This window comes from Culicoides brevitarsis, chromosome 1, assembly GCF_036172545.1.
Source record: "Culicoides brevitarsis isolate CSIRO-B50_1 chromosome 1, AGI_CSIRO_Cbre_v1, whole genome shotgun sequence".
NCBI lineage: Eukaryota > Metazoa > Arthropoda > Insecta > Diptera > Ceratopogonidae > Culicoides > Culicoides brevitarsis.
Genome location: NC_087085.1, coordinates 38,064,401 through 38,088,089, shown reverse-complemented (window position 1 = coordinate 38,088,089; position 23,689 = coordinate 38,064,401). Strand labels below are relative to the sequence as shown.

The following is a 23,689-nucleotide window of genomic DNA, read 5'->3' as shown; positions in this document are numbered from 1 at the left end:
ACCCTAATAAGGGTTTGGAGAAAAAATTATTTTTTGTAAAATTTTTTTTTTCTTTTTGAAAATATTTTACTTTTTTGTTCAAAAATTTTTTAATTTTTTTATTTATTTTTTATCTGTTTTAAAAAATTTGTTGAAACCCGAAGAATCATTCAACTTACAGATATTTTGTAGCGTCTGATATTAAAAATAAATAATTTAATAATTTATTCAATATTTTTTATGAAGAAATTATTTAATATACCTAATTGAAAGTGAGAGTAAAATTAATATCTGACCACAAATTACTCGATTCTAATGCAAATTCCGTTCAAATAATTTCTTTTTCTGAAGAACATTCATGAGAAATTTTCCTGATTTACAACTGAAACGATCTCACCTCAAACGGTAAATCCGACACTGTATAAACTGGTTTAAAATGTAAATTAAAATGTAAATGTTAATTCAAGTTTAGTCTAAAATAAAAATTGGCAAACACTCATCAAATAGTCCAAATAGACACTTCGTTCAGAGCTTAGTTGACATTTTTTGAAATAATTTTTGTGTTATTTATGAAAAAAATTTAATTGGGAGAAAGATGCTGGAATGGCTTAAAAAAATTAATTCTGGATCAAGTAAGTCAATTTTTTTTCCTTAAAATAAATTAAATTAATTTTATAAAATTAAAAAAAAAAAATAAATTTAAATTTAAATTAAATTAATTTAATTTTAAATTGAATAATTTATGTTGAAAAAAATATTAATTAAATTAAAATTAAATTGTTTTTTTTTAAATATAAATTTTAATTAATTTTAATTTAAAAAAATTAATTAATTAAAATTTAAATAAAAATTTAAATTCTAATTAATTTTATTAATAAATTTAATTTTTTTATTTTTATTTAATTTTTTAAGCAACACAAATTGAAAAATTAAATTTATTTAATAAAATAATATTTAAAATTAAAATTTAATTAAATTTTCTTTAAAATAAAAATTTATTTAATTTAATTTTTTTAAATAAACAAATTGAATAAATTAATTTTTTTAAAGAATTTAATTAAATAAAATTAATCAATTATTATTTATAAAATAATACAAAAAAATTAATAATAATAAAAATATTAATTTAAAATATTTTTTTTCAGATCCTGAATTAGATAGCACCTACCTGTTCAGCACTCCATTGATTCCAGTTGTACTTTTGTCGAGTTACGCAGCATTCGTGCTGCATTTCGGCCCAAAATGGATGAAAAATCGCGCGCCAATGAATTTGCGGCACATCATTGTCGTTTACAATTTGGTTCAAGTGCTTTACAACGCATGGATGGCTATCCAATTTTCGCTCGTGAGAACTACGTGGACCGTCGAAAAGAATTTGGGATGTGTCGTCAACCTGGAACCCAGCGACAACGCACTGTTTCGGCAGCAACACGCTTACGGATTCTGGCATTTTGCAGTCAACAAAATCCTGGATTTATTTGACACGGTTTTCTTTGTGCTCACCAAGAAGCAAAATCACGTGACTTTTTTGCATGTGCATCATCATATCGTTATGGTCATGAACACGTGGTTCTTTGGCAAATACGCGATGACGAGCGAAGGCAACTTTATGGCTTATTGCAACATGATTGTTCATGCCATCATGTACTTTTACTACTTTCTCGCTGCTTTGGGACCCAAATACCAAAAATACCTTTGGTGGAAACGGTACATGACTCAGATTCAAATAACGCAATTTGTGGCGATTATTATCTTTAATATGATTGCGATGTACAGATGCGGCGAAAATTACAATTATCTTCTGCATTATGTCATTGTCGGCGAAGCGATGGTCAATTTTTGTTTGTTTGCGAGATTTTACGCAAAATCGTATAAAAATGCGGATAAGAAAATGTCAAAAAAAGATTAGAAACGGGTTTTTGCTTCTTAATTTATTTCGTACAAGTGACGTATTGTCCAAAGATCATAAACATTTGATAATAAAGCCGTTCCAAATTTTTTTTAATTTTTTTGTTTCAACAGTTTTTTTCAAAATTGAGGGGAAAGACAAAAAAAAATTTTAAAATAAATAAATTTTTGTTTTTTAAATTTGTTGATCATTCATAATTTTTTTTTTTATTTTGCTTTTAAGCTCGAAATATTTTGAAATATATATTTAATTAAATAAAATTGGTAAAAATAATTAAAAAATAATACAATTTATGTAAAAAAATTCATTTAAAAAATTTTAAAAATTTATTATTTTTTTTATAATTTATTTATTAAAATTTTACTAAAATTACTAATTTTTTTGCTAAAATTAACTGAATTTTTACTAAAAATCAAAAAAATAGAAAAAAAATTCTTTTGAAATTTTTGGCTTTTTTTTAAATTTTAATACTATAATTGATTTATTTTTAATATTTATATTAATTTAATTTTTTTTTACATTTTTTAACATTTTAACATTAAGGCGAATAAATTTAATATTTTCATTTTTTGTCCCATGAGGATTTTCTCGAGGGGGGGGGGGGAAATAAAAAAATAAATATTTTTGAATTTTTTGTTTGTAATTTTTTAACGTTTTTAGACGTTAAACGTTGATTCTTAACATTTATTTAATTTTAGTTTAAATTATTTTAAAATTTGAACTTAAAAGTAAAGAAAAATCAACAAAATCTCCCAAAATAAAAATTTTTGAAAAAAAAATAATTTTGGTCACGTGACTTTCAAAAAAATGTTTTTTAACATTTCAATAGAAAATGTCGTAATTAAGCGAATTTCTTTGGTTTTTTGTATGATTTTACCATAAACAGTAATTTTTCATGATTTTTTAATATAAAAATTCCAAAATATGTCAAAAATATTTGTATTTTATATTTAATTTTTATTTTTCCCCCTGAATTTTTTCGACAAAATCGGGGGGGGGGGGACAAAAAATGGATATATTAAATTTATTCGCCTAAACATTTTTTTAAACTAATTTTTTCATAATCTTAAATAATAATTTTTTTTATAGATAAAATATATTTTTTTTTTTAATTTTTTTTGTTATTTTGAGCCAAAAAATGGTTGAAATATGGTTTTAAAAAACATTGCTTTGGTTAAAAATTTTTATTAAATTTTTTTAAATTTTTATTTTATTTATATTAATATTTAAAACTAATAAATTTAATAAATAAATTAATAATTTTTTTTTTGAGAATTTTTTTTTTATTTTAATTTTTTATATTACTTTACTAAATTTTAACTAATTAAATTATTAATTAAAAATTTTATAAAAATTTATTTATTCATGTACAAAAGAAAATATCAAGGTCAATTTTATTTTTTTGTCATAAAATATGTATTTCCAACCCATTTTGTGGATCAAAGGCATTAAAAATCGACTTTACAAAGTCTTCTGAGCCACAAATTAATATCACAGTTTTCTCATTTTGGCAAATTTTTACATTTTCTTTCAAAAACTCTTCATTTAATCTCCCAAAAATCAATTTTTCATTGAATTTTTGATGACTTCCCGTACAAAAACAGCCTTTTTTGCAATTTTCACTCGTATGACGTTCTCGCGACAGCACAATTGTGCTCTTAAAATTCCAATAACCATTCAACTCGATTAACTTGTCACGTAACAAAATGTTTTTCATGTCTTTGAAACACGCAAAAAGTTCTATGGCACCTTCGAATGACTCGTCAGCGGTAAGTTCTTGTGCCAAGGAGTAAAAAGGCGCGATTGACACTCCATGACTGAAGCAAATTATGCGATCAGCTGCTTTAATGGACGTCTGTGGGAGATTGTTGTATGTTCCTTTCCATTCTGTAAGTGCTCCGACGTGTAATTTTTGGATGTAAGTCGACATCAGACCATGAGGCTCTAATTTTACGAGGATTGAGAAGGAGCAAGTAACTTCATCGACGAGAATTGGAGTGTAAGGACGACTTATGAAGACGTCTTCTTCCGTTTTGTCGTGTTTTTCCACAATTTTCCTTTGAAAATTTTCATTTTTTGACGTTTTTAAGGAATTTTCATGAAAATTTTCGAAAATTTCATTAAAATTTCCTTCAGAAAAGTCCTTTGGAGCTCGTAACATCAAGTGACTTCCTCCAGAAATGCTTAAAATTGGAGATTTTTCTTCAAAATTCCTCACGAGACGCTCGTCATCCCATCGAAAAGTCAACAGGTAAGTATTAAATGTACATTTTTCGATGCTCGCAAGTCGGAATGTTGAGTAATTTGTTGTTATCACGTTCCAGCAACCTTCTTTCGGTATCGTTCGTGTGCCAAGGTCGCGATCGAGGACACAATTAGTACATCCAGAGCCACAACATTCGATGTCATCGTCGTCTTTATCGCTCATTTGGGGATTTTCTTACGAATTTTGGACTAAAAATCAACTTTCAAAACAAAAACAAACGAAATTTCGAAGATTCGAACTCGATATTCGAATAAATTTGAATTTTTTTCGTGTTTATTCGTTACTCAAGTCAATAATTTATCACATTTCTTACGAACTAAGCTTTTAAAAGTAAGTTAAACGGTCGTTCCTTCGACTTGGAAGCACGAGAGGATTTCCTTGTTTTCATTTTCAACCGTGATTTTGAGGTCAAGTTCCATTTTTTTCGGGTAAATAGACAAAACGGGCATCACAAACTTGTAGGTTACGTCTTCTGTGGGGTAGACAGGGCATGTCGTTGAGATTAACCAATCGCAAGTGTTGGAACGATCAGCGGGCAAGGGAAATTCGGCAGCGATTCCAGATTCAATTTCACGGAAGTGTGCGCGGGTTTTTAAAGTTTCAGCGTATTCGTCTAAAAAAAATGTATAAAAAATATTTTTAAAAATTATTTTCTAATTTAATTAATTAAATAAATTTAAATGTTTTTTAAATAATTTTTTAATTAATTAAATTAATTTTTTTAAATATTTTTTTAATTAATTGAATTAATTTTATTTTTTTAAAATAATTTTTCAATTAAATATTTTTAATTTTTTAAATTAATTAATTTTATTTATTTTTTTAAAACAGTTTAATTGAATATTTTAATGATTTTTTTAATATTTTAATTTAAAAAAAATAATTTTTAAATTAAATCAATTAATTTTATTTTTTTAAATATTTAAAATTTTTAAATTAAATTTTTAATGAATTAATTTAATTTTTTTTTTTATTTAAATGAAATATTTTTTTTAATTTTTATGATTTTTATTTTAATATTTTAATTTTTTTTTTTAAATAATTTTTAAATTTAAATTAAAAATTTATCTTTTTAAATAAATATTTTGATAAAATTTAATGAATTATATTAAAATTATTTCACTTTTTTCAAAATTAATTAAATTAAATTTATTTTTAGATTTTTTTCAAAAAAAACTCACTGCTCGTGAATCCAGAAATCGTAACAACATCCTTTCCTCTGTAAAGTGGGCATGGAGCTTTGGCACATTCAGAAATATTCACAAAATGGGGCATCGGAAATCCTGGGCACTCCCGAATTCCTTCAGTAGCAAAGGCAATAAATGGGCAAAGTGCCAAGAGGCAAACAGCAAATGCGATTTTTTGTGACATTTTTGAATGATTTTCAATTTGTGACTGAAAAAATCAGAGTCACGCTTCCTATTTATATCACCAAATCTTATCAAAAATACGGCAAAAAATACGTGTTCGCTTATCAGAGAGTTATTGAATGAATAATCCGGCAGCGGTAGTTCTTCCTTAGAGATTTGTCACTCACACCTGGATTTGTATTTTGGGCATGTGCGTAGAAATAAGAAACAATTAACGCGTTATCGGGATCAGACGATTTATTTTTTTTTTATTTGTAATCTATTGTTTTGGGTTTTCTGACCAACCTTTGGCTGTGATTTACCGTAGAGAAAGATCGAGAAGTTATCTTGATCTATTTTGATGTTACCTTTGTATTAAAATTATTTTTGTCACAAAAAAAAATAATTTTTTAATCTTTAATTTTTTTTATGTGGAAAATTTTAATAAAAAATTAAATTAATTTTTAAATTTTTTTAATTAATTAATTAATTTCTTTCACATTAAAAATTATTTAAATATAAAAAAATTATTTTTTTTTATAAAAAAATAAATTATGAAAAAATTCATTTTAAATCAGAAAAAAATTAAAATAAAATATTTAAAAAAAAAATCAAAATTTGTTTTGAAAAAATAAATAAATAAAAAAATAAATTTTCGATAAAAATCGTTCAAAAATTCTAATTTAATTTTTATGTTTCCAAAAAATTAACAGTTTTTACCGCATTTCGAAGAAAAAATGCGGTATTATGCTGGATTTTGTGGCCTAATATGCACCCGGAATGCATTTTTTTATTTTGTCGGAAAAATTCAGCCGGAATTCTCAGCCGGAATTTTCTGCAGAATGCAGCCGGAATGCAGCCGGAATGTAGCCGGAATGCAGCCGGAATGTCGGAATGCAGCCGGAATGCAGCCGGAATTTGCAGCCGGAATTTTAGCTTAATTCAGCCGGAATGCAGTTAATAAAGCCGTAATTTCTCAAAATGCACTCAAAATATTCCGAGACAGTTTTTAAATAATTAAATTTAAAATATCCCAATTAAATAACAACATTAAACTTATACACCTGAAATGCGGTACCGTTAAAAATTAACAGTTTTTTTTAGAATGTTATTATTTTTTTATTCAGAAATTTTCTCTTTTAAAATTATTTTTATTTATCATTTTTATTTTATAATTCTTTATTTTTTTGATAAAAAACATAAAATGCAATTTTTTTAATTTTTATATATTTTTCCTTTAAAATTTAATTTTTTTATTTAAAAAATTTCTCTATTGTTTTTTAAATTAAATAAAAAAATTATTTTTTTTAGTCTAACTTTATAATTCTATATTTAAAAATTAAAAATATTTTATTAAAATTCGAAAATATTATTTTAGTTTTAAAATTAAAATAAAAAATAATTAAAAATTAAATATCAAAAAAAATAATAAAAAAATTAAATTAAAATAAAATTTGAAAAAAAAATTATAAAAATTTAATTTTGAAATTTTCTTATAAATTTAAAAAGCTCAAAATTAATTTTAATTTTTTTTTTGATATAAAAAATTAAAATTGCCAACGCCCGGTAATTTTTTCGAAACTACTCTAACTCTCCGTTCACAAACCACAAAACCCCTCGATTTGTATTCCGCTGAAAAATCCGCTTGAATTAGCAGTCGCAAGTCGTTTCTCATTATTTTTGGTCGCTGCTAAAAATTATTTTCTATTTTTAACTGGAAAATAAAGGTGTGTTGTGTACGATAAGCACTTGCAATCCGATTATTAATTGATTTGTTGTCGATCACGTGCGGCAAACGCGAGGAAGACTCCTGCGAGCTGCGGAAAATTTCCTCAATCGAGCAAAACTTGTGACCATAATAAGACGTCACTGAAAAAATTTTTTATTTTTTTTTCACAGCTCGATCGATATACTTGAAAAGAAAAAGTTTCGCATTGAGATTACGTGATTTTTTACGCGGTGCAGCATGGACGGGAATAAAGATGAAGCGGAGCGATGCATCGAAATTGCCGTGAAATCGTTGAGTGAGGGAAAAATCGAAAGAGCTGATAAATTCTTGCGTAAAGCTGAAAGTTTATATCCGACACAACGAGCCAAAGGTACGTATACGACGTACGAAAAGTACACAAAACTGTCGATTAATTAAGACAATCAAAGTAAACAACGACAGACACGTATTATTGGAATGATTTTAAACTAAAAGGGGATTGTGAAATAATATTTTTCTATTTTTTCGCTTAGATTTGCTGGCAAAGTTGAAGGCGTCAGCGCATACGGGTGCAGCAGATGGCAGTAACGGCACAGATGAGGGTGTCCATCAACGAAAACGGGCCAATTCCGCAAGTAGAAGTGCTAAAGCTGAATCCGCAGAGCCCGATTACACGAACGATCAACTAGAAGTCGTGAAAAAAGTCAAAAAGTAAGTAAATTTTTAATAATTTTAAACAAGTTTCATCAAAAAAAATAAAAAATTTCTCCTCAGATGTAAAGATTACTACGAAGTTCTCGGCGTGAAGAAAGAAGCAACAGACAGTGAGATCAAAAAAGCTTACAAAAAACTCGCGCTTCAACTGCATCCGGATAAAAACAAGGCGCCCGGTGCTGCGGAAGCCTTCAAAGCTGTCGGAAATGCCGTCGCAATTTTGACTGACGCCGAAAAACGGAAACAATATGACTTGTACGGGTCACAGGAGCAGCAAAATTACACGCGACGTCACACGCACTACAACGAGTACGCCTATTCGCGTGGATTTGAGTCCGATGTGACGGCAGAAGAGCTTTTCAACATCTTCTTCGGCGGCAGTTATCCGTCGCAGAACATTTATATGCGTCAAAGACGGTTCAATCGGCAACACGAGCACCAACAACGTGAACAGCAACCCAGTTATGCGGCTTTCATTAACTTGTTGCCGATTATTTTGCTGATTGGATTGTCGATGATGTCGTCGTTTTTCATATCAGATCCTATTTACAGTCTTTCACCTAGTCAGTAAGTAGAGAAAAGTTTTTTTTAAATAATTTTTAGTGAATTTTTGATACAAATTTAAAATTTTAAACAAAAAATTTATTTTTTGACCCGTTTGATTATTTTTTTAAACATTTTGATGAAATTTGTTAATTTTTTTAAAAAATATTTTGATTTTTTTTTTTATCAAATTTAAATTAATTCTTCAAAACAATTAAGGTTCAATTGTCTAAAAAAATTTTTTTTTTAATTTTTAAAATATTTTTGAAATTTCTTTTAAAAGTTTTAATTTCCAAAATGATATTTTCTGAAATTTTTAATTTTTTTTAAATTTAATTTTTTTTTTAATTTGTTTTCTTTAAAAATAATTATTTTTATCAATTTTTGATTTTTTTATAAATTTTGGAGACATATTTGGTTCAAATTTTTTTCTTAAAATTCCATTTTTTGACATGTTTTCATGAAATTTAACAAATTCTGTGCAAATTTCGATTTTTGAAAATTTTTTGTCAAAATTAATTTTTTTTACGAAAATTAAGCCTGTCTTGAATAAAATTTTTAAAAATTTAAAAAAAAAATTTAAATGTTTAAAAAATTTTTTTTTTAATTTTTAAAAATTATTAAAAATATAAATCCTTGAAAATTTTAATTAAAATTTTAACTCAATTCGCTAAAATTTCATCAAAAAAAATTATTTTAAAGATTTTTAAATTAATTTTTTACCTTTAAATTTTTTCTTTTTAGAAAATTTTCTGTAGCCCGAAAGACACAAAACTTCAAAATCCCGTATTACGTGAAGGACAATTTCCATTCGGAGTATCAAGGATCTGTTGGAAGGCTTGAAGCGTCTGTCGAGGAGGATTATTTGACAAATTTGAAGCATTCTTGTTATCGAGAACGGAATTACAGTAAGAAATCCTCTTTTTCCCATTAAAAATTCTAAAATAACAAAAAAATATTTTTTTTTCAGAGGAAACAATGTTCGCAAAAGCTCGCAACTTTGGAGACCGAGACCTGTACCACAAGGCACAAAATATTCAAACGCCTTCGTGCGAGACCCTGCATCGACTACTGAATCAATAGTATTAAGTGAATCCGGTCATTGATCCTCTTGTTTTCGATTTTATTTGAAAGAACTATGCGTTAAAAATTAATTGTTATTCTCAATCAATGACTCACAAAATACACAAAAAAAAGCTTTCATTCATGGTTTAATGTTCGTTTACACTCCCGGTTATGGAAAAATTCGCTTAAAATTATTCCCCAAAGAAAATTATGAAATTTTTAAAATGTAAATAAGACATTTTCAGCACTTTTTCTTACTCGTTAATTAATGATAAAATCCCTTAGAAGTTCAAAAAATAACAATTTTTGTCGAATTTTGACAAAAAATAGCGAATTCAGTGGAAATGCATTTCTACAATTAATTCATAGATCCAGAAAAAGGAAGAATTAAGTAGACTTTAAATAAAACTAACGCAAAAAAAAGTTATTTATTGTAAAAAAAAATCAACAATATCTAAAAATAACCTAATTAATAGTGGAATATGGATGCCAAGTGTCCCCTTTTAAAAATTTATACGGCAAAAAAAAAAAAAATAATAAGCGAAGAAATTCATTTAAAAAATTTATAAGATAAGAAGTTGTTTGAATAAAGGTGATATTATTAGAAAAAAAAATGTGTTATCGTTATTTTCTTATCTTGTCTTTCTTTACGTGTTTTGTCGATTTTCTGATAAAAAGTTTTTTAGGGCAATAAATTTATTTTTTTCACTTTATGTCGAACTTTTATTTGATTTTTTTTTTCGAAAAAAATCAAGAAGAAAATTCAAAATATTTAGAAAAAATTATTTTTTTTTATCTCTTTTTGATTGAAAAATTCAAATTAAATTTATTATTAAATGAAATAAAATTAAAAATAAATTAAATAATTTTTTTGTAACTCCTTTTGATTTATTTAAAAAAAATTATTTATTTTAATTTAAATTACATATATAAATAATAAATATAATAATAATAAAAGTTTTTATTTGATAATTTAAAAAAAAAAATTAAACATTTTTAAAAATAAACCTTATAGTTTTCAAAAATTTTGAAACAATTCAATGTTATTTTTTAAAAGTTTTTAATATTTTTAATTTAAAAAAAAATTATAAATTTATTATAAAAAAATTTAAAACTTTCCAGAAAGAGTTTTTTAATATTTAAAAATATTTGATAATAATTTTTCAAAAATTTTATTATTTTTAAAAAATTTAAAAAAAAATCCCTTTGGATTATTCATCAAAATAATTTTAGTTTAAATTTATGCAGGATATTTTTTTTAAATTAGAAATTTCTTAAAAAAAATCATATCAAATTTTTAAAATAAATCAAAAGTAGTTTAAAAAGACAAAAAAAATATTGAATTTATTTTAATTTTTATTTAATTTTTTAAAATTTTAATTTTTTATTTAAATTTTTTAAAAAATAATTTTTTTATTTTAAAACCAAAAATTTTCTTAAAAAATTTAAAAAAAAATTTTTTTTAAATATTAAAAAAAAAAATTAAAAAATCTGAATAAATTATTTTTGTTTATTTTGTTATATTTTTTTTTTTAAATTCATATATTTTAAATTATTTGCTTTTAAAAATTAATAAAAACTCGTCATTTAGTATTATTAGACAATTTAATTTTATTTCACTGGTTTTTTTTATATTAAATTAATTTTAAAACAATATTTTGATCATTGTTTAACATTTCATAAGTTCTTTTATAATTATTTTTTAAGTAAATATTTTAAATATTTTTTTTTCATATTTTTTTTTGTTACATATTTTACAGCAATTTTCAACATTTATAGACTTTTTCCTTAATTCTCTATTTTTTTTTTTAATTTTTATACATTTACTATCCTACTTTTCCATTTATTGGTTCCTTAATGAGACCCAAGTTACTTTTTTTAGTGTTCAAGTGACTTTTGTTAGGCATCAGTTGAGATTGAGGGAAAAATTATTTTTTTTATGAGGAATTTTTTATTACAGCAACGACTGTTCAATCATGATCCTGTCGAAGCCCGGCGGCGGCGTGTATGTGAAATTATCTAAAACGACGTCCAAAATCGCTCCATCGTCAACCCAAACCGCCGGATAAATTGCTCCTTTCACGTGATGCACGGGCACTTCCAACTTTTTGCCGTTCAAGTAGAAATTAAGCTCGATGTGGTCGAAGGAAACGCCGATTGTGTCGCCCTCTTGCGGGATTCCCGTCGAATTGAGGATTGTCGCGTTTTCCATGTCGACGACATTTTCCGTCGTCGTCGGGTTTGTCTTTTCTTCGAGCTGATGAACGATACCGGCGTTGTGACAAACTGTCGCGTCGGAACACAAACACCAACTTTCCTTGTCTTGGCCGCCTTTTGTGTTGTTAAAATTCGTTTGTCGTGTCGCGAGTCCCACACTCCATTGACCAGCTTGTTGGATTTTCACCTCGAAATAGGATTTGGATTGGACGAGAGGTGCTGTGGCGAGACAACATCCGGATCCGCAAGCTCGCGTTCCGCCTTTGATGACGACAACTTCGTGACCTTGAACGAGAAAAAAATTCAAAATAATTAAAAAAATTATTTTTTTACTAAAAAAGTGAAAGAAAATTCGAAACTCACCCATATGTGAAGTATCTAAGCAAATTGGATTCTCCTGAATTAAAGGAATATTGTGTGCATTGTTTGGATCGTTGAGACACGTTCGTAAGCAACAAAACATTTTTTTTCTTAACTTTAAAACTTAATTTCTAAAAAAAATCTCAATAAAATTACAGCTGCTTGTTATTTTGTTTTAGCTTTTCGCTACAAGGAATTCCCTCACAGAGCTACGGATCAGTACGAAATTCGGAGAAAATGATGCAAAAAGTAAGGAAAATTGGAGGAATGAAGTCTGTGTCAACGGAAGTGATTCTCGGTTTGAAAAAATGAACGTTTGAAAAAAATTCGATAAATCCAAGTTTTTAAAAAATATTAATTTTCGAGAAATTTTGAATTTTTTGATAAATTTTTAGTACTACAGATTAAAGTTTCAAGGATTATCTTTGATTTTTAGTAATTTTTTTTCTTGAAAATGTTAAAAAAGTTTAATTTTAAGATGATTTAAGTCACAAAATTTTTCTGAAAAAATTTTTGCTTCGAAAATCATCGATTACGAGTTTAATTGTTGAATATTTAAGGGCCCAATAGAGTTTTTAATGAAGCCTGAAGACTTTTACTTCAAAAAATGTGTAAAAATCTAAGAGGTTTCTAATTAAAATTTCAAAATGTGATCAAAAATGTTCATCAAAGTCGGTTCATGGAGTATTATTGTCACTTTTGAGTCATTTTTTGCCTCATTCAGGAGATTAACGAGTAAAAACTTGATAAAATTGAGTCTCATTATTTGTTGATGAACGAAATTACTGCATTTTTCTCCTTTTTCGATTCAACAACTTTAGTTTTTTCATCATTTTGAGTCATTAGTTCTTTATTGCTGTCCTTGCAAGACATCTTCAGACCTAAAATTTATCAAAATTATTGGAAATATTTATTAAAATTTTATTAAATATTGAAAATAATACTAACCTTTTGATGATTTCTTGCAAAATATTCAAGAATGCCACAGAAAAACTCATATTTGAAGCAAAAATTTAATATTTTTAATGCATTTTACTGTTTTTATCCTTTTAAAATTACAAAAAGGACGCTTTCTGTCAAAATCAGATGGTAGAAAAGTTAGCGTTTCTTAAAACGCAAATTTATAAAGGGATTTAACTGTTAAAATTATTAAGGAAAGACATTTTATTTTGATATTTTGGTAAAAAATGCGATTTAAAAATACTTTTTTTAATTTCTAAAAATAATTTTCTCATATAAAATCATCAATTTTACCTTGAATATTAAAAAAATAATTAATTATAATTTTATAAAATAAAAAAAAAAATTTTCGGGTAATTTTTTTAAATCAAATAAAAAAAACGTAAATAAAAAAAGTAAAAAAAATAAATAAAAAAAATAAAAAATAATAATAAAATGAAAATTCATAAAATAAATAATTAAATAACTAAATTGAATTAATTTTCATTAATATAAATTATTTTAAATTTTTTTTTTAATTTTTTATAAAAATATTTTTTTTTAAATTTTGGGTCTTAATTAATAATTAGAAATAATTAAATGAATAATTTTTTTCTATAATTACATTCAGGATAATTATTTAAAAAAAATTAAAATATTAATTTTTATTTTTTTTATTATTTTTTTTTAATTTAATTTTTTTTACAACATTGTTAATAATTTATTAATTTATTTAAATTAATTATTAAATAATTAATTTTAATTAATTTAATTAATTTTGATTAATTAATTAATTAATTAATTAATTAATTAAATTATTAATTAATTTTATTCATTAATTGTTTTAATTTATTCGAATTTAAATATTATTTTTTTTATTCAAAAATAATCGATTAAAGACGATTGTTCGTTAGGGTAATTTTTTGACATTTCAAACGTCACTTTAGACTCGCGCAAATTTAACGAACTTTTTCTCTGTTCCCGAAAAATAAATAAATAAAAATGGATTTCGACATGTCTAAGGAGAATATTCAACCGCTTCGAAGCGGAAGAAATGCCGAATATCTCAGCATTGCCTTGAGTGCCGAAAATGAGGAAGCAATTTTAAAAGAATTGGAACAACAACGATTGTAAATTTTTTACATTTTTTTTTTGTTTACTCGAAAATTTAATTTTTATTTTTTTTTTCAGAAATCACGAAACAAGAATCCAAAACTACGTTGGCTCCGATCCGTTGGAAGCGTGGTACGATTACATCTCGTGGATTGAACAAACGTACCCAAAAAGCGGCAAAGAATCGCATTTGGACAAAGTTTTGACGCAATGCATCACAACCTTCGAAAATGCCGAGCAATATCTCCAAGACAGGCGAATGATCAAACTTTACATCAAATTTATCGATAGTCAGCCGAATCCGCAGGATTTGTATCAGGAATTGTACAATCAGGGCATCGGGACGATGGTAGCTGATTTGTACATGGCATGGGCTTATTACTACGACGCCGTCGACAATTTCAAAAAAGCCGAGGAAATTTACCAAAAAGGACTTCAGGCGGGAGCTCAGCCTCGAGACGATCTCGAACATGCCCACAAACAATTCGGATTCTCGATGTCGCAACGAATTTTGTACAAAGACGAGCCAAATAATCAAAGTTTGTTCAAAAGTTCCTTGAATGAGCAACGGGCCGTCCTTACTTCACTAAAAGCACACAAAAAAACGTTCGTGGGAACATCGCGAACGGGCCTTTCGATCAAAAGTGAGAAGCCAGGAGCAATTTTTCAAGACCAAAACTCTTCAAAAGCCGGAAATTCTCATATTAAAGTCCTCGAAGACGCAGAAACGAAAAATAATGTTCTTCCCGAAGCCTTGAACGAACCTCATGGCAGCATAATTGACAGCATTCGACTTCGTGAAAACCTCCTCGAACCAGGTCCATGGGATAAAGCCAAAGTTCGGAGCAAATTTACAGCAGCAACTGTCCCAGATGTCAATCAACTCGGCTTTAAAATCCTCGAAGACGAAACAAGTTCAATCCCGTGTCTCGTAAGCACTTTTAATCTCGGATTTAAACGTCCCCAAAACTTTGTCGCTAAAAATTCGAAAATTCTTGGAGATACAACGAACTTTCCTTTGGTTATTCCGGAGCCAATTGATCCAAAGGGGATTCCAATGTATGCGAAATTTCATTGTTACCCGACGACAGACAAGGAATTCTCTCCTGAAGAGTATCGAGCGTTCAATTGGTTCCAAAAAAATCAAATTAAAACGGAAAAAATGATGAATTACGAGAAATTTTGGGCAAATTCAGTCGAATGTGGGATCAGAATTCCTCCGAATTTCGTAAAACAAAATAAAAGTCAGACGAAAATGGATTATGTGATTCCGATGCAAGAAAATGGCGAAAAAGGATTCACGGTGCCGTATGAAAAAATGATAATTAAGGAAGGCGGAGAGATAAGGGATAAGTCGCATGAAGAAATTATGGCGGAAAAATGGAAATTGAAGCCGAAAAAGGTTCAGAGGCAGACAATTTACATGGATTTGACAATGGCGCAAAATATGTCGATGGAAGTAGATGAAGATGAAAAAATGATTTCAAGTAAGTTTTTAATTCAAATTAAATTTTATTTTTTTTAATAAAAAAATTATTTAAAAAAAAAATCAAGGAATAGAGCTCTGTGAATTTCTTATTTTTTTTTAAATATTATTTTAAAAATTTAACAAAAATTGATTTTTTACGCAAAAAACTAAATATTTTGAAAAAAAATTTTAAAGATTTCTTAAAAATTTCTCATTTTCTCATTTCTCACGCAAAAAATAAAAAAATAGAAAATTTTATTTAAATTTCTTAGCTCTTTGAATTTCTTATTTTTTTAAATTTTATTTTAAAAATTTTTTAAAAATTTAACACAAATTTGGATTTTTCATGCAAAAATTAAATATTTTAAAAAAAATTTTTGAAGATTTCTTTAAAATTTCTCATTTTCGAACATTTTGAAAAAAAATAAAAAATTTAGAATTTTTTTTTTTAAATATGATCAAAATATAAAAAAAGTAAAATTAATTGAAAATATTGTCAAAAAATGTAAAACATAATTTAAATTAATTAATTAAAAATTTTAATAAAAATTTTTGGTTTTTTTTAAGTTTGAAAATTAATTATGGTTGTCATAAAATTTTAAATTTAAAAAAGGTGAAAATTAAAAAATAAAATAAAAAAATTAATTAATTAATTAAAGATTTTAACAATTAAAAAAATTGATGATCTAATATTTTTGAATTTTAAGAATTTTTCTTAATTTTTCAAAATCTTTATAAAATCATTAATATTTTTTAACTGGACAAAAAAGTTATGTAAAATTTAAAGTTTTTTTTTTTAACAAAATTTCAAATATTGTAAAAATTCTAAAATTAACGCAATAATCTTAATTGATGTATTTCATAGTTTAATTTTTTTTTTGAAATGTTATTCATGTAAAAAATTTCTAAAAATTTTAATTTACCTAATTTAATTTTAATATATTTTTTTTATTAAATTAAAAAATTATTTTATTTATTAAATTTAATTTTAATTAATTATTTTTTAAAATATTTTTTAAATTTATTTTTTTTTTTTTTTTTAATTTTTCAGCACCTGAGCCAAAATCCTACATCAAACCTGACACATTAAATCCATCATTCCACGACCAATCCCTCATGAAAGATGTTTTTGCCATTCCTGCCCAACCTCAACCCATATTCCGTCAAAACCAGTCCATCGTTCAACCCGCAAAAGAAGAATTTAAAGAAAGCCCGCCTTCGTTATATGGTCCCAACGACTCCATGTGCACGATAAATTTCAACAAATGTCTCGGAAAAACTGCTGCTTCAACGCCAATCAAGACTGTAAAGAAAATTGTCGCTCTTGACACGAAAAAAATTCAAGAACCCGAAACTCCGCCTGCTGCTCCAACAAAAACTGTCGTCGATTTGGGAAACACTTTGGTCAAACAGCTATCCACAATTATGGAAACTACAGAATCAACGAGCTCTACAGGAATTTCAACGAAAGAAAATGTTTTTTCGTCGCCTGTTGAAGAGCCGGTTCACGATGAAAATCCCGTTCCTCAAACATTTTCCATTTTCGAAGACAAAACCGAAAATATGCGAGCAATGTCACTAAAAATGCCCGTTTTGAAGGATGAAATTTATCAAGATTCTGTGAAAAAAAGTGAAATTAGCTCTGCAGGAGGCATTTTTAAGGAAAATATTTCATCATTTCCAATCCCGGAGCAAAATAATGAAAATATCGCACCGCAAACATTTTCAATTTTTGAAGACCAAACCGAGAACATGAGAGCTGTTTCGATGAAAATTCCAACAATTCCCGATGATTTGTCAATTTTCCACAAAAAATCCCCGAAATTCGAGGAGGAAATAAAAATCCCCAATGAAAGTGTCAAAAAAATGTTCGTAAAACCGGATTCTCCGAAACACGTTGGATACGAAAGCATTTGTGAACCCTTTGAAAATATCTCTATTAAACGTACAAGTGACGGATTTTACGATAGTTTTTGCAAAAGTCCCCCAAATGTGTTGGCTTGTGACAAAATCAACTCGATGCGCGTCGATAATTCGCCTTTTTCATCAATTTCTGATAAGGCGAAGGCGGAAAAGGAACCAATTTCGAGTCAAATATCGACGAAAAATAAGATGACGGGCGATTTTTTGGATTTATTCGCAAAAACTCCTGAAAAAAATAGCAGTATGTTCTCGTTTAACGTCGATTCCAAAGCGAACAAAACAAAAAATTTCGAAATGGAAAAAACGGAAGAGCTTTTAAAGTCGCCAAAAGATCAATATCGGTCACTTGAGGTAAATTCACCCAAAAAATCAGATGATTTTCCACTTTTTGGCGGCAAAAACGAGCTTTCCAACGAAAATCGTGACAGCAGCTCCAACAAAAAGCCACTTTTCGCTGAAGATGACAACTTAAATACGATCAATTTCGCCGTTCATTTGGGCGAAGCTCAAAATTCGACACTCATTGAGCCGAATCTGCCTCCGGGCATGGGAAAAATTGTGTCTCTCTTCCCAAGTGAGCCGCAAAAAAGCATCAGGGAAGAACAAAAAACGCAAAAAGAGAGTTTTAATCCCGTCGAAGCTGCCAACACGGACTTGGGAATGAGTATTTATGTTCCAGCGGTGTCAAAAAATTTCGAATTCTCGTCGGAAAATTGGGAAGATGTCACAGAAGAACCGCTTCACGAGCCCGAAAGATTTTATATGACACTCGTTGAAGGACAGAACATCGATTCGTCGATGATGTTGCACCAGCAGCTGAACGAAGAAATTTTTAATCCCTTTGATAAGCATTTGAGAGCTGCTTTGTTGGAAAATATTGATATCATCAGTTATATTCAAGAGTTGCCCACGTGCACACTGAAGAACAAAATTCAGCAAGTCATGAAGGGTAAAACGATTGAAATTGGGAACGAGGCGTTTGATGTTATTAAAGTGATTGGAAAAGGAGCTTTTGGAGTCGTTTTTACGTAAGTTTGCATTTTATTTTTAAAATTTAGATTTTTTTTTTATAAAAAAAATCGAGAATTATTTTTTTTTAAATGTTCATAAAAAAATTTTTTACGAATTTTTCGCATTAAACATCCGAAATTATATTTTTTATATAATATTATATTTTTATTATTTATTTATTTATTTTCATTATATTTTTTAAAATAATTTTTGCAATTAATCGAATAAAATTGATTGCTATTGCAAAAAAAAAAAAAAAAAAATTAAAAATAATATTAAAAGTTAAATTTAAGTGAAAATTTGCCATAAAAAATAATTAAAATTAAAAATCAGTGAAATCAAAATAATTAAAAAATAAAAGAAACGTTTATGCCAAAAATTTATAAATTTTTCTGGCAAATAAAAAAAAATAAAAATTTAAATTTTGCAAAAAAAAAAAAAAATAAAAAATATTTAAAAATTTTGTATGCTTAGATTTTTAATATTTTTTTTTACAATTTTCATCTAAAATTTTTTAAATATTTTTATTTATTTTTTTTTTTTGCAAAATTTAGATTTTTATTTTTTTTATTTGCCAAAAGAAATTAAAAATTAAAAAAAAATAAAATTAAGAAATTCAAAAATTAATAAATACAACTTTTTTTTAAATAGTGGCAAACATAAGAGAACTGGACAAATCATGGCGTTGAAACAAGAACGACCTGCTAATTTGTGGGAATATTATATTTGTTTGGAAATAAAATCTCGTATCGTCAATCCCAATATCGTAAGTAATTTTAATCTTTTCAGTCAACTTATTGAATAACTTAAAAAAAAAATAATTTTCTTAAGATGAGACAAAAAAAAAATTTTTTTAGATTAAAAAATTTTCTACAACATTATTAATTATGAAGAATTATCAGAAAATTTAAAAAAAATTTTAAATTAATTTTTTTCTCATTTTTATTAAAAAAATTAATTCAATTTTCAATCATTTATTAGGTATTTTACATTTTTTTTATTCAAAAACAGAATCTTAAAAATTTAAATCAAAAAAAAATAATTTTCTTATTTTTGTCAATTAATTTATAAAACTTGTAAATTTTTTTAAAATTCTTTCAAATATATTTTCTAAAAAATTTTCATAATTAATTAAATTTTATTTTTTTTTATTTCAATTACTTTTAATGATGACTCTAATAATTTTTTTTTCATTTCAGTTATGCGGCTTTATGAATGTAGCTTATTCCTTAATTGGAACGAACGCCAGCATTCTCGTTTCCAGTTTCTCTCCTTCCGGAACACTCATCGACGTTTGCAACAAATACAAAAAGGCAACAAATCGCAATTTAGACGAGTACGTTGTCATGTCCCTAACAAGTCAAATCCTGGATTTGGTCGACCATTTGCATAGCGTCGGAATTATTCATGCTGACATCAAACCCGACAACTTTTTGTTGATGTCAAAAATAAATTCGAACGACATGTCGCGACCCGTAGTGCAATTAATTGACTTTGGCTTGTCCATTGACATGCAACTGCTCCAGAATATGCATCCGTGCAAAGATATTGTCTTCAAGCTGATCGCCGAGGAGGATCCGTGCATCGAAATGCGCGAAAACAAGCCGTGGACGTATCAAGTGGATTTATTCGGTGTCGCGGGAACAGCGCATGCGATGCTTTTGGGCAGATACATGGAAGTCGTTCAAAAACTGATGAAATGGGAAATTAAAGTAAAGTTGCCGAGATATTTCCAAAAAGATATTTGGGATAGGTTCTTCGATAAACTTTTGAATGTGCGAAGTTGCAAGGAAATGCCGAATTTACAAGAATTACGAGCGTTGTTCAAAGAAGAATTATTGAGCAAAGATAGAATTTTTAGAGAAAAAGCGAGCGAGTTTAATAATGTTATTTTTTCGTAAAAAATTAAAAATAAAATTTAATTAATAAAATAATCAAATATTAAATAATTTAAAAATAAATGTAAAAAAATTTTTTTTTTAATTTAAAAAAAAAAATTATAAAATTTAGAAAAAAATTAAAATATTAAATTTAAAAAAAAATAAATAATTTTATTCATGAATTTATTAATAAATTGAAAAAATCTTCGTGTCTACTACTTAAAGTAATTATAAATGTAGTATCACATGACTCAATAAAATCAACAGGTAACGCAAGTTAATAGGTTCAAATTAAAGGTAAGTACTTCATATTTATAATTTTATAAGAAATTAATCCATAAGATCATTAATCGGTCACACTCTTCATGTTACAACAACTTTCTTGTAACTTTCCTCTCGCGTAAATGATAAATTTTCATTTCCATCCAAAATTGTCGTTGTCGTTGAAACAACAGCTGGCGGCGAATCCTTGAAAGAAACCTTATTCTTCTGATTACAAAACTTGAAAATTTTTATCCGTAACTGACAAACAGCCCATAAGCAACAATGTATGAATGTGGCGAGACATATTACGCCAAAAAATATTAAAAATGCCTTTTGTGGCTTTGTCCAGTCGAGTATGCCGTAAATGTAGGGTTTCTCGTCTCTGTGAAAAAATTAAAATATTTATTTATAAATATTGAAAGAATTAAATAAATATTTTTTAAATAAAAAAAGAAAATAATTAATTAATTTAATTAATAATTTTTTTAAAAATAAAATTAAATAAAAGTTATAATTTAAAAAAATTAAATTATAAATTAAATAATAATAAATAAATAATTAAATAAAAAATTTAAAAAAAAATTGAAATAAATATTTTTTAAATAAATTTAATTAAATTAAATATTTAAAATAAAATTTAACAAAAAAAAATTTTTTTTTTTACATTGAGATTTGATGATTTAAAATTCATCTGAAATAAATTAAACAAAATAAATTTAAATAAAAATAATTTAATAAAAATAAAAAATAATTTAAAAAAAATAATAATAAAATAGATAAAACTATTAAATTTAAATGATTAAATTTTGAATTAAATTAAAATAATTAAATTTTTAATTAAATTAAATTTATTAAATTTTTAACTGAAAAAAATGTTTAAAAATATTATTTAAATAAAATTTTCTTACAAATTCAATCCTCCAGCAAATTGATAAATAACGGAAAAAATCGCATAAAAAATCCCCAGCAAAATCGGATAAAGAACGTGCATCAAATAAATGGGATGCGCGATTATCATAAGGTCGATGAACATTACAATCGAGTTACAAATATGGGTCAGGATATTTTTAGCATCCAGTTGATCCTTATCACTATCGTACAGCAAAGTCCAATAAACGAGCGTTATCACGACAGAAAGCGTCAAAGATACATTATGCATGACCCAAATTATCTAAAAAAATAAAAAAATGGGGGACAACTTTATCATAAATCATCTTCTTCTGTAGAAACAAAACCAAAAAAATTACCCGAAGAATCAACGGCATATTTTCCGTCGTTTCGATATTTTCCAGTTGAGCCGGTTGAAAGTACCATGTAGTAACGACAGCGGCAAGCACGGAATACGTCACGCACAGAACAAATCCCTGATTTGTCAAGTAGATGAAAAATTTGCTGATTTCATGGAACTTTGTGATGTGGTTGTAAAATGAGTAAATGAGAGCGGAGATGAAGAAAAGTGCTAAAATCCATCGGTATATGAGGAAAGTGTAACATCGGGAGGTTTGTTGCCACTGAAACGAAAAAAAATGAAAGAAGTAAGGTATGAATTTATAGGGTTTCTTTTAGAATTATTAGTTCAAAAATTTAATTTAAAATATTTTTTCAGAAATTTAATGAAATTTTAAATTTTTTGAGAAAATTTCCTTCATAAGAAAATTTTTAACAGAAAATTTTATTTTTCTTTTAAAAAAAATTTTTAAATTTGTATCAAAAATGAAAAATCTAAATTCGACAAACAATTTTTTTTTAAATAATTTTATTTTTTCCAATTTTTTAGTTTTTTTAAAATATTTTTATCACAATTTTTTGTTCTTAGGGATAATTTGGTGAGATATTTTTGAAAACTTGTCTAATATTTTAACGCTTTCAATATTTTTTCATTCAAATTTTTCAAAAAACTTTCACTTTTGATACTTTTTGTCCAAAAATATATTTTATTAAATTTTATTTAGAATAAAAAAAATTAATTAAAAAAATTTAGTACATTAATAGAATTTTTAAAAATTTGCTTCAGCAGTTAATTTTTTTTTTCCAAATTTTCATTAAAATTCAACTTTTCATAAGAATTTTGTAATATTTCACTTCAAAATGTTTTTAAATTAATCCTTTGACCTTCCATAACCGATTTTTTCATTAAATATAATTATCATTATAGCACTTTTCCATTTTACTTAATTATTTTTTTTTCATTAACCTTGCATGATATCTCTTATCTTGATTTATGATTTATTTTATGATTTCAATAATTTTTTTTTGTTTTTTCACGCAAAACATCACTTTTTGGTATCGTAAATCACTTCCGGTATCATTAATTACGGAAATCATTAAATATCCCTGACTCACTTGCGATTTGACAAATTTCTCTGGGTCATCGTGTTCGCACTTTAGTTGCTTCGTACTGCATTTCATACCGAATTTCGTACAAATTAAATGTTTTATTTGCATTTTTTTTAAAAATAATTTCTATTTTTTATTATTTTTTTTTTAGAATTCCATTAGAGAACTTCTCCTCATGAAGCCTAAATCGTAAATAAAAGCAAAAAAAAAGTGGCTGATATCTGACAACAACGCTGGCTGTGACTACACTGAGGGAGCACGCCGCTATGAATATCGAAAGTAACTGATTCGAGCGTCGTACAAAACAAAAATTACGAACGAGATTGCGTGCGTTCTGTCTATGGTTGATAGTCAAATGTAAACATTTATTCAGCTTTGATTCCGCAAAAAATGTAGTTTTCAAGTGTTTTTCAAATTGTGATGTTTATTAGATAATATTTGAAGGGAAATTTGTGACGTAGAAAAATTTTCCTTAAAAATTAAAAAAAATCGACGAATTTCAAACTGAAGGTTATTCAGTGTCAAATCGCAAAAAAATCATTATTTAGCAATTTTCAATCAATAATTACGGAGATTTGCTCAACAATTGCTTACGTAATAAATCATCTGTTCGTTGAAGTTGTTCATGCTACTTCCATACGAAA

The 23,689-nt window shown here is 26.3% G+C and overlaps 7 protein-coding genes across 8 annotated transcripts; 3 read left to right on the top strand and 4 right to left on the bottom strand.

Annotated features, from left to right (window-relative positions):
• The first annotated feature begins 574 nt into the window (after window positions 1-574).
• LOC134837781 (very long chain fatty acid elongase 7-like) lies at window positions 575-1,888 on the top strand. Its single transcript, XM_063853167.1, has 2 exons — window positions 575-611; window positions 1,125-1,888. The coding sequence occupies exons 1-2, from the start codon at window positions 575-577 to the stop codon at window positions 1,886-1,888; spliced, it is 801 nt and encodes a 266-aa protein (XP_063709237.1).
• Window positions 1,889-3,281: 1,393 nt separating this feature from the next.
• Window positions 3,282-4,348, bottom strand: LOC134838543 (NADH-cytochrome b5 reductase-like). The gene has a single exon (XM_063854089.1). It carries the CDS (start codon window positions 4,314-4,316, stop codon window positions 3,294-3,296), a length of 1,023 nt encoding a protein of 340 aa, XP_063710159.1. The 5' UTR covers window positions 4,317-4,348; the 3' UTR covers window positions 3,282-3,293.
• Window positions 4,349-4,489: 141 nt separating this feature from the next.
• On the bottom strand, window positions 4,490-5,525 carry LOC134837780 (NPC intracellular cholesterol transporter 2-like). The gene is made up of 2 exons (XM_063853166.1): window positions 5,336-5,525; window positions 4,490-4,767 (listed from the first exon to the last, which is right to left on the bottom strand). The coding sequence occupies exons 1-2, from the start codon at window positions 5,523-5,525 to the stop codon at window positions 4,490-4,492; spliced, it is 468 nt and encodes a 155-aa protein (XP_063709236.1).
• Window positions 5,526-7,165: 1,640 nt separating this feature from the next.
• Window positions 7,166-9,651, top strand: LOC134837185 (dnaJ homolog subfamily B member 12). 2 transcript variants are annotated; one of them, XM_063852558.1, is made up of 6 exons: window positions 7,166-7,230; window positions 7,403-7,602; window positions 7,745-7,922; window positions 7,986-8,492; window positions 9,213-9,376; window positions 9,439-9,651. In XM_063852558.1, exons 2-6 carry the CDS (start codon window positions 7,470-7,472, stop codon window positions 9,549-9,551), a joined length of 1,095 nt encoding a protein of 364 aa, XP_063708628.1. In that variant the 5' UTR covers window positions 7,166-7,230; window positions 7,403-7,469; the 3' UTR covers window positions 9,552-9,651. The 2 variants fall into 2 exon arrangements, with proteins under 2 accessions (XP_063708628.1, XP_063708620.1); XM_063852550.1 differs by having other exon boundaries at window positions 7,179-7,602.
• Window positions 9,652-11,147: 1,496 nt separating this feature from the next.
• LOC134838077 (SPRY domain-containing protein 7) lies at window positions 11,148-12,301 on the bottom strand. The gene is made up of 2 exons (XM_063853522.1): window positions 12,114-12,301; window positions 11,148-12,035 (listed from the first exon to the last, which is right to left on the bottom strand). Exons 1-2 carry the CDS (start codon window positions 12,211-12,213, stop codon window positions 11,488-11,490), a joined length of 648 nt encoding a protein of 215 aa, XP_063709592.1. The 5' UTR covers window positions 12,214-12,301; the 3' UTR covers window positions 11,148-11,487.
• Window positions 12,302-14,018: 1,717 nt separating this feature from the next.
• LOC134831189 (probable inactive serine/threonine-protein kinase bub1) lies at window positions 14,019-20,491 on the top strand. Its single transcript, XM_063844853.1, has 5 exons — window positions 14,019-14,179; window positions 14,241-15,649; window positions 16,682-18,581; window positions 19,216-19,330; window positions 19,764-20,491. Exons 1-5 carry the CDS (start codon window positions 14,052-14,054, stop codon window positions 20,463-20,465), a joined length of 4,254 nt encoding a protein of 1,417 aa, XP_063700923.1. The 5' UTR covers window positions 14,019-14,051; the 3' UTR covers window positions 20,466-20,491.
• Window positions 20,492-20,632: 141 nt separating this feature from the next.
• LOC134838494 (protein rolling stone-like) lies at window positions 20,633-23,272 on the bottom strand. The gene is made up of 4 exons (XM_063854037.1): window positions 23,052-23,272; window positions 21,956-22,219; window positions 21,617-21,879; window positions 20,633-21,090 (listed from the first exon to the last, which is right to left on the bottom strand). Exons 1-4 carry the CDS (start codon window positions 23,151-23,153, stop codon window positions 20,808-20,810), a joined length of 912 nt encoding a protein of 303 aa, XP_063710107.1. The 5' UTR covers window positions 23,154-23,272; the 3' UTR covers window positions 20,633-20,807.
• Window positions 23,273-23,689: the final 417 nt, after the last annotated feature.

Bases quoted from the DNA above. Each gene is read 5' to 3' on its own strand.
- LOC134831189 (XM_063844853.1), top strand. From the start codon at position 14,052: ATGGATTTCGACATGTCTAAGGAGAATATTCAACCGCTTCGAAGCGGA. The intron at 15,650-16,681 runs GTAAGTTTTTAA...TTAATTTTTCAG, and splicing joins AGATGAAAAAATGATTTCAA to CACCTGAGCCAAAATCCTAC. The intron at 19,331-19,763 runs GTAAGTAATTTT...TTTTCATTTCAG, and splicing joins GTATCGTCAATCCCAATATC to TTATGCGGCTTTATGAATGT.
- LOC134837185 (XM_063852558.1), top strand. From the start codon at position 7,470: ATGGACGGGAATAAAGATGAAGCGGAGCGATGCATCGAAATTGCCGTG. The intron at 7,923-7,985 runs GTAAGTAAATTT...ATTTCTCCTCAG, and splicing joins GTCGTGAAAAAAGTCAAAAA to ATGTAAAGATTACTACGAAG. The intron at 8,493-9,212 runs GTAAGTAGAGAA...TTTTCTTTTTAG, and splicing joins TACAGTCTTTCACCTAGTCA to AAAATTTTCTGTAGCCCGAA.
- LOC134838077 (XM_063853522.1), bottom strand. From the start codon at position 12,213: ATGTTTTGTTGCTTACGAACGTGTCTCAACGATCCAAACAATGCACAC. The intron at 12,036-12,113 runs GTGAGTTTCGAA...TTCTCGTTCAAG, and splicing joins CTTAGATACTTCACATATGG to GTCACGAAGTTGTCGTCATC.
- LOC134838494 (XM_063854037.1), bottom strand. From the start codon at position 23,153: ATGCAAATAAAACATTTAATTTGTACGAAATTCGGTATGAAATGCAGT. The intron at 22,220-23,051 runs GTGAGTCAGGGA...TTTTCGTTTCAG, and splicing joins AGAAATTTGTCAAATCGCAA to TGGCAACAAACCTCCCGATG. The intron at 21,880-21,955 runs GTAATTTTTTTG...TTATTTTTTTAG, and splicing joins ATATGCCGTTGATTCTTCGG to ATAATTTGGGTCATGCATAA.
- LOC134837781 (XM_063853167.1), top strand. From the start codon at position 575: ATGCTGGAATGGCTTAAAAAAATTAATTCTGGATCAA. The intron at 612-1,124 runs GTAAGTCAATTT...ATTTTTTTTCAG, and splicing joins AAAAATTAATTCTGGATCAA to ATCCTGAATTAGATAGCACC.
- LOC134837780 (XM_063853166.1), bottom strand. From the start codon at position 5,525: ATGTCACAAAAAATCGCATTTGCTGTTTGCCTCTTGGCACTTTGCCCA. The intron at 4,768-5,335 runs GTGAGTTTTTTT...CATTTTTTTTAG, and splicing joins GATTTCTGGATTCACGAGCA to ACGAATACGCTGAAACTTTA.
- LOC134838543 (XM_063854089.1), bottom strand. From the start codon at position 4,316: ATGAGCGATAAAGACGACGATGACATCGAATGTTGTGGCTCTGGATGT.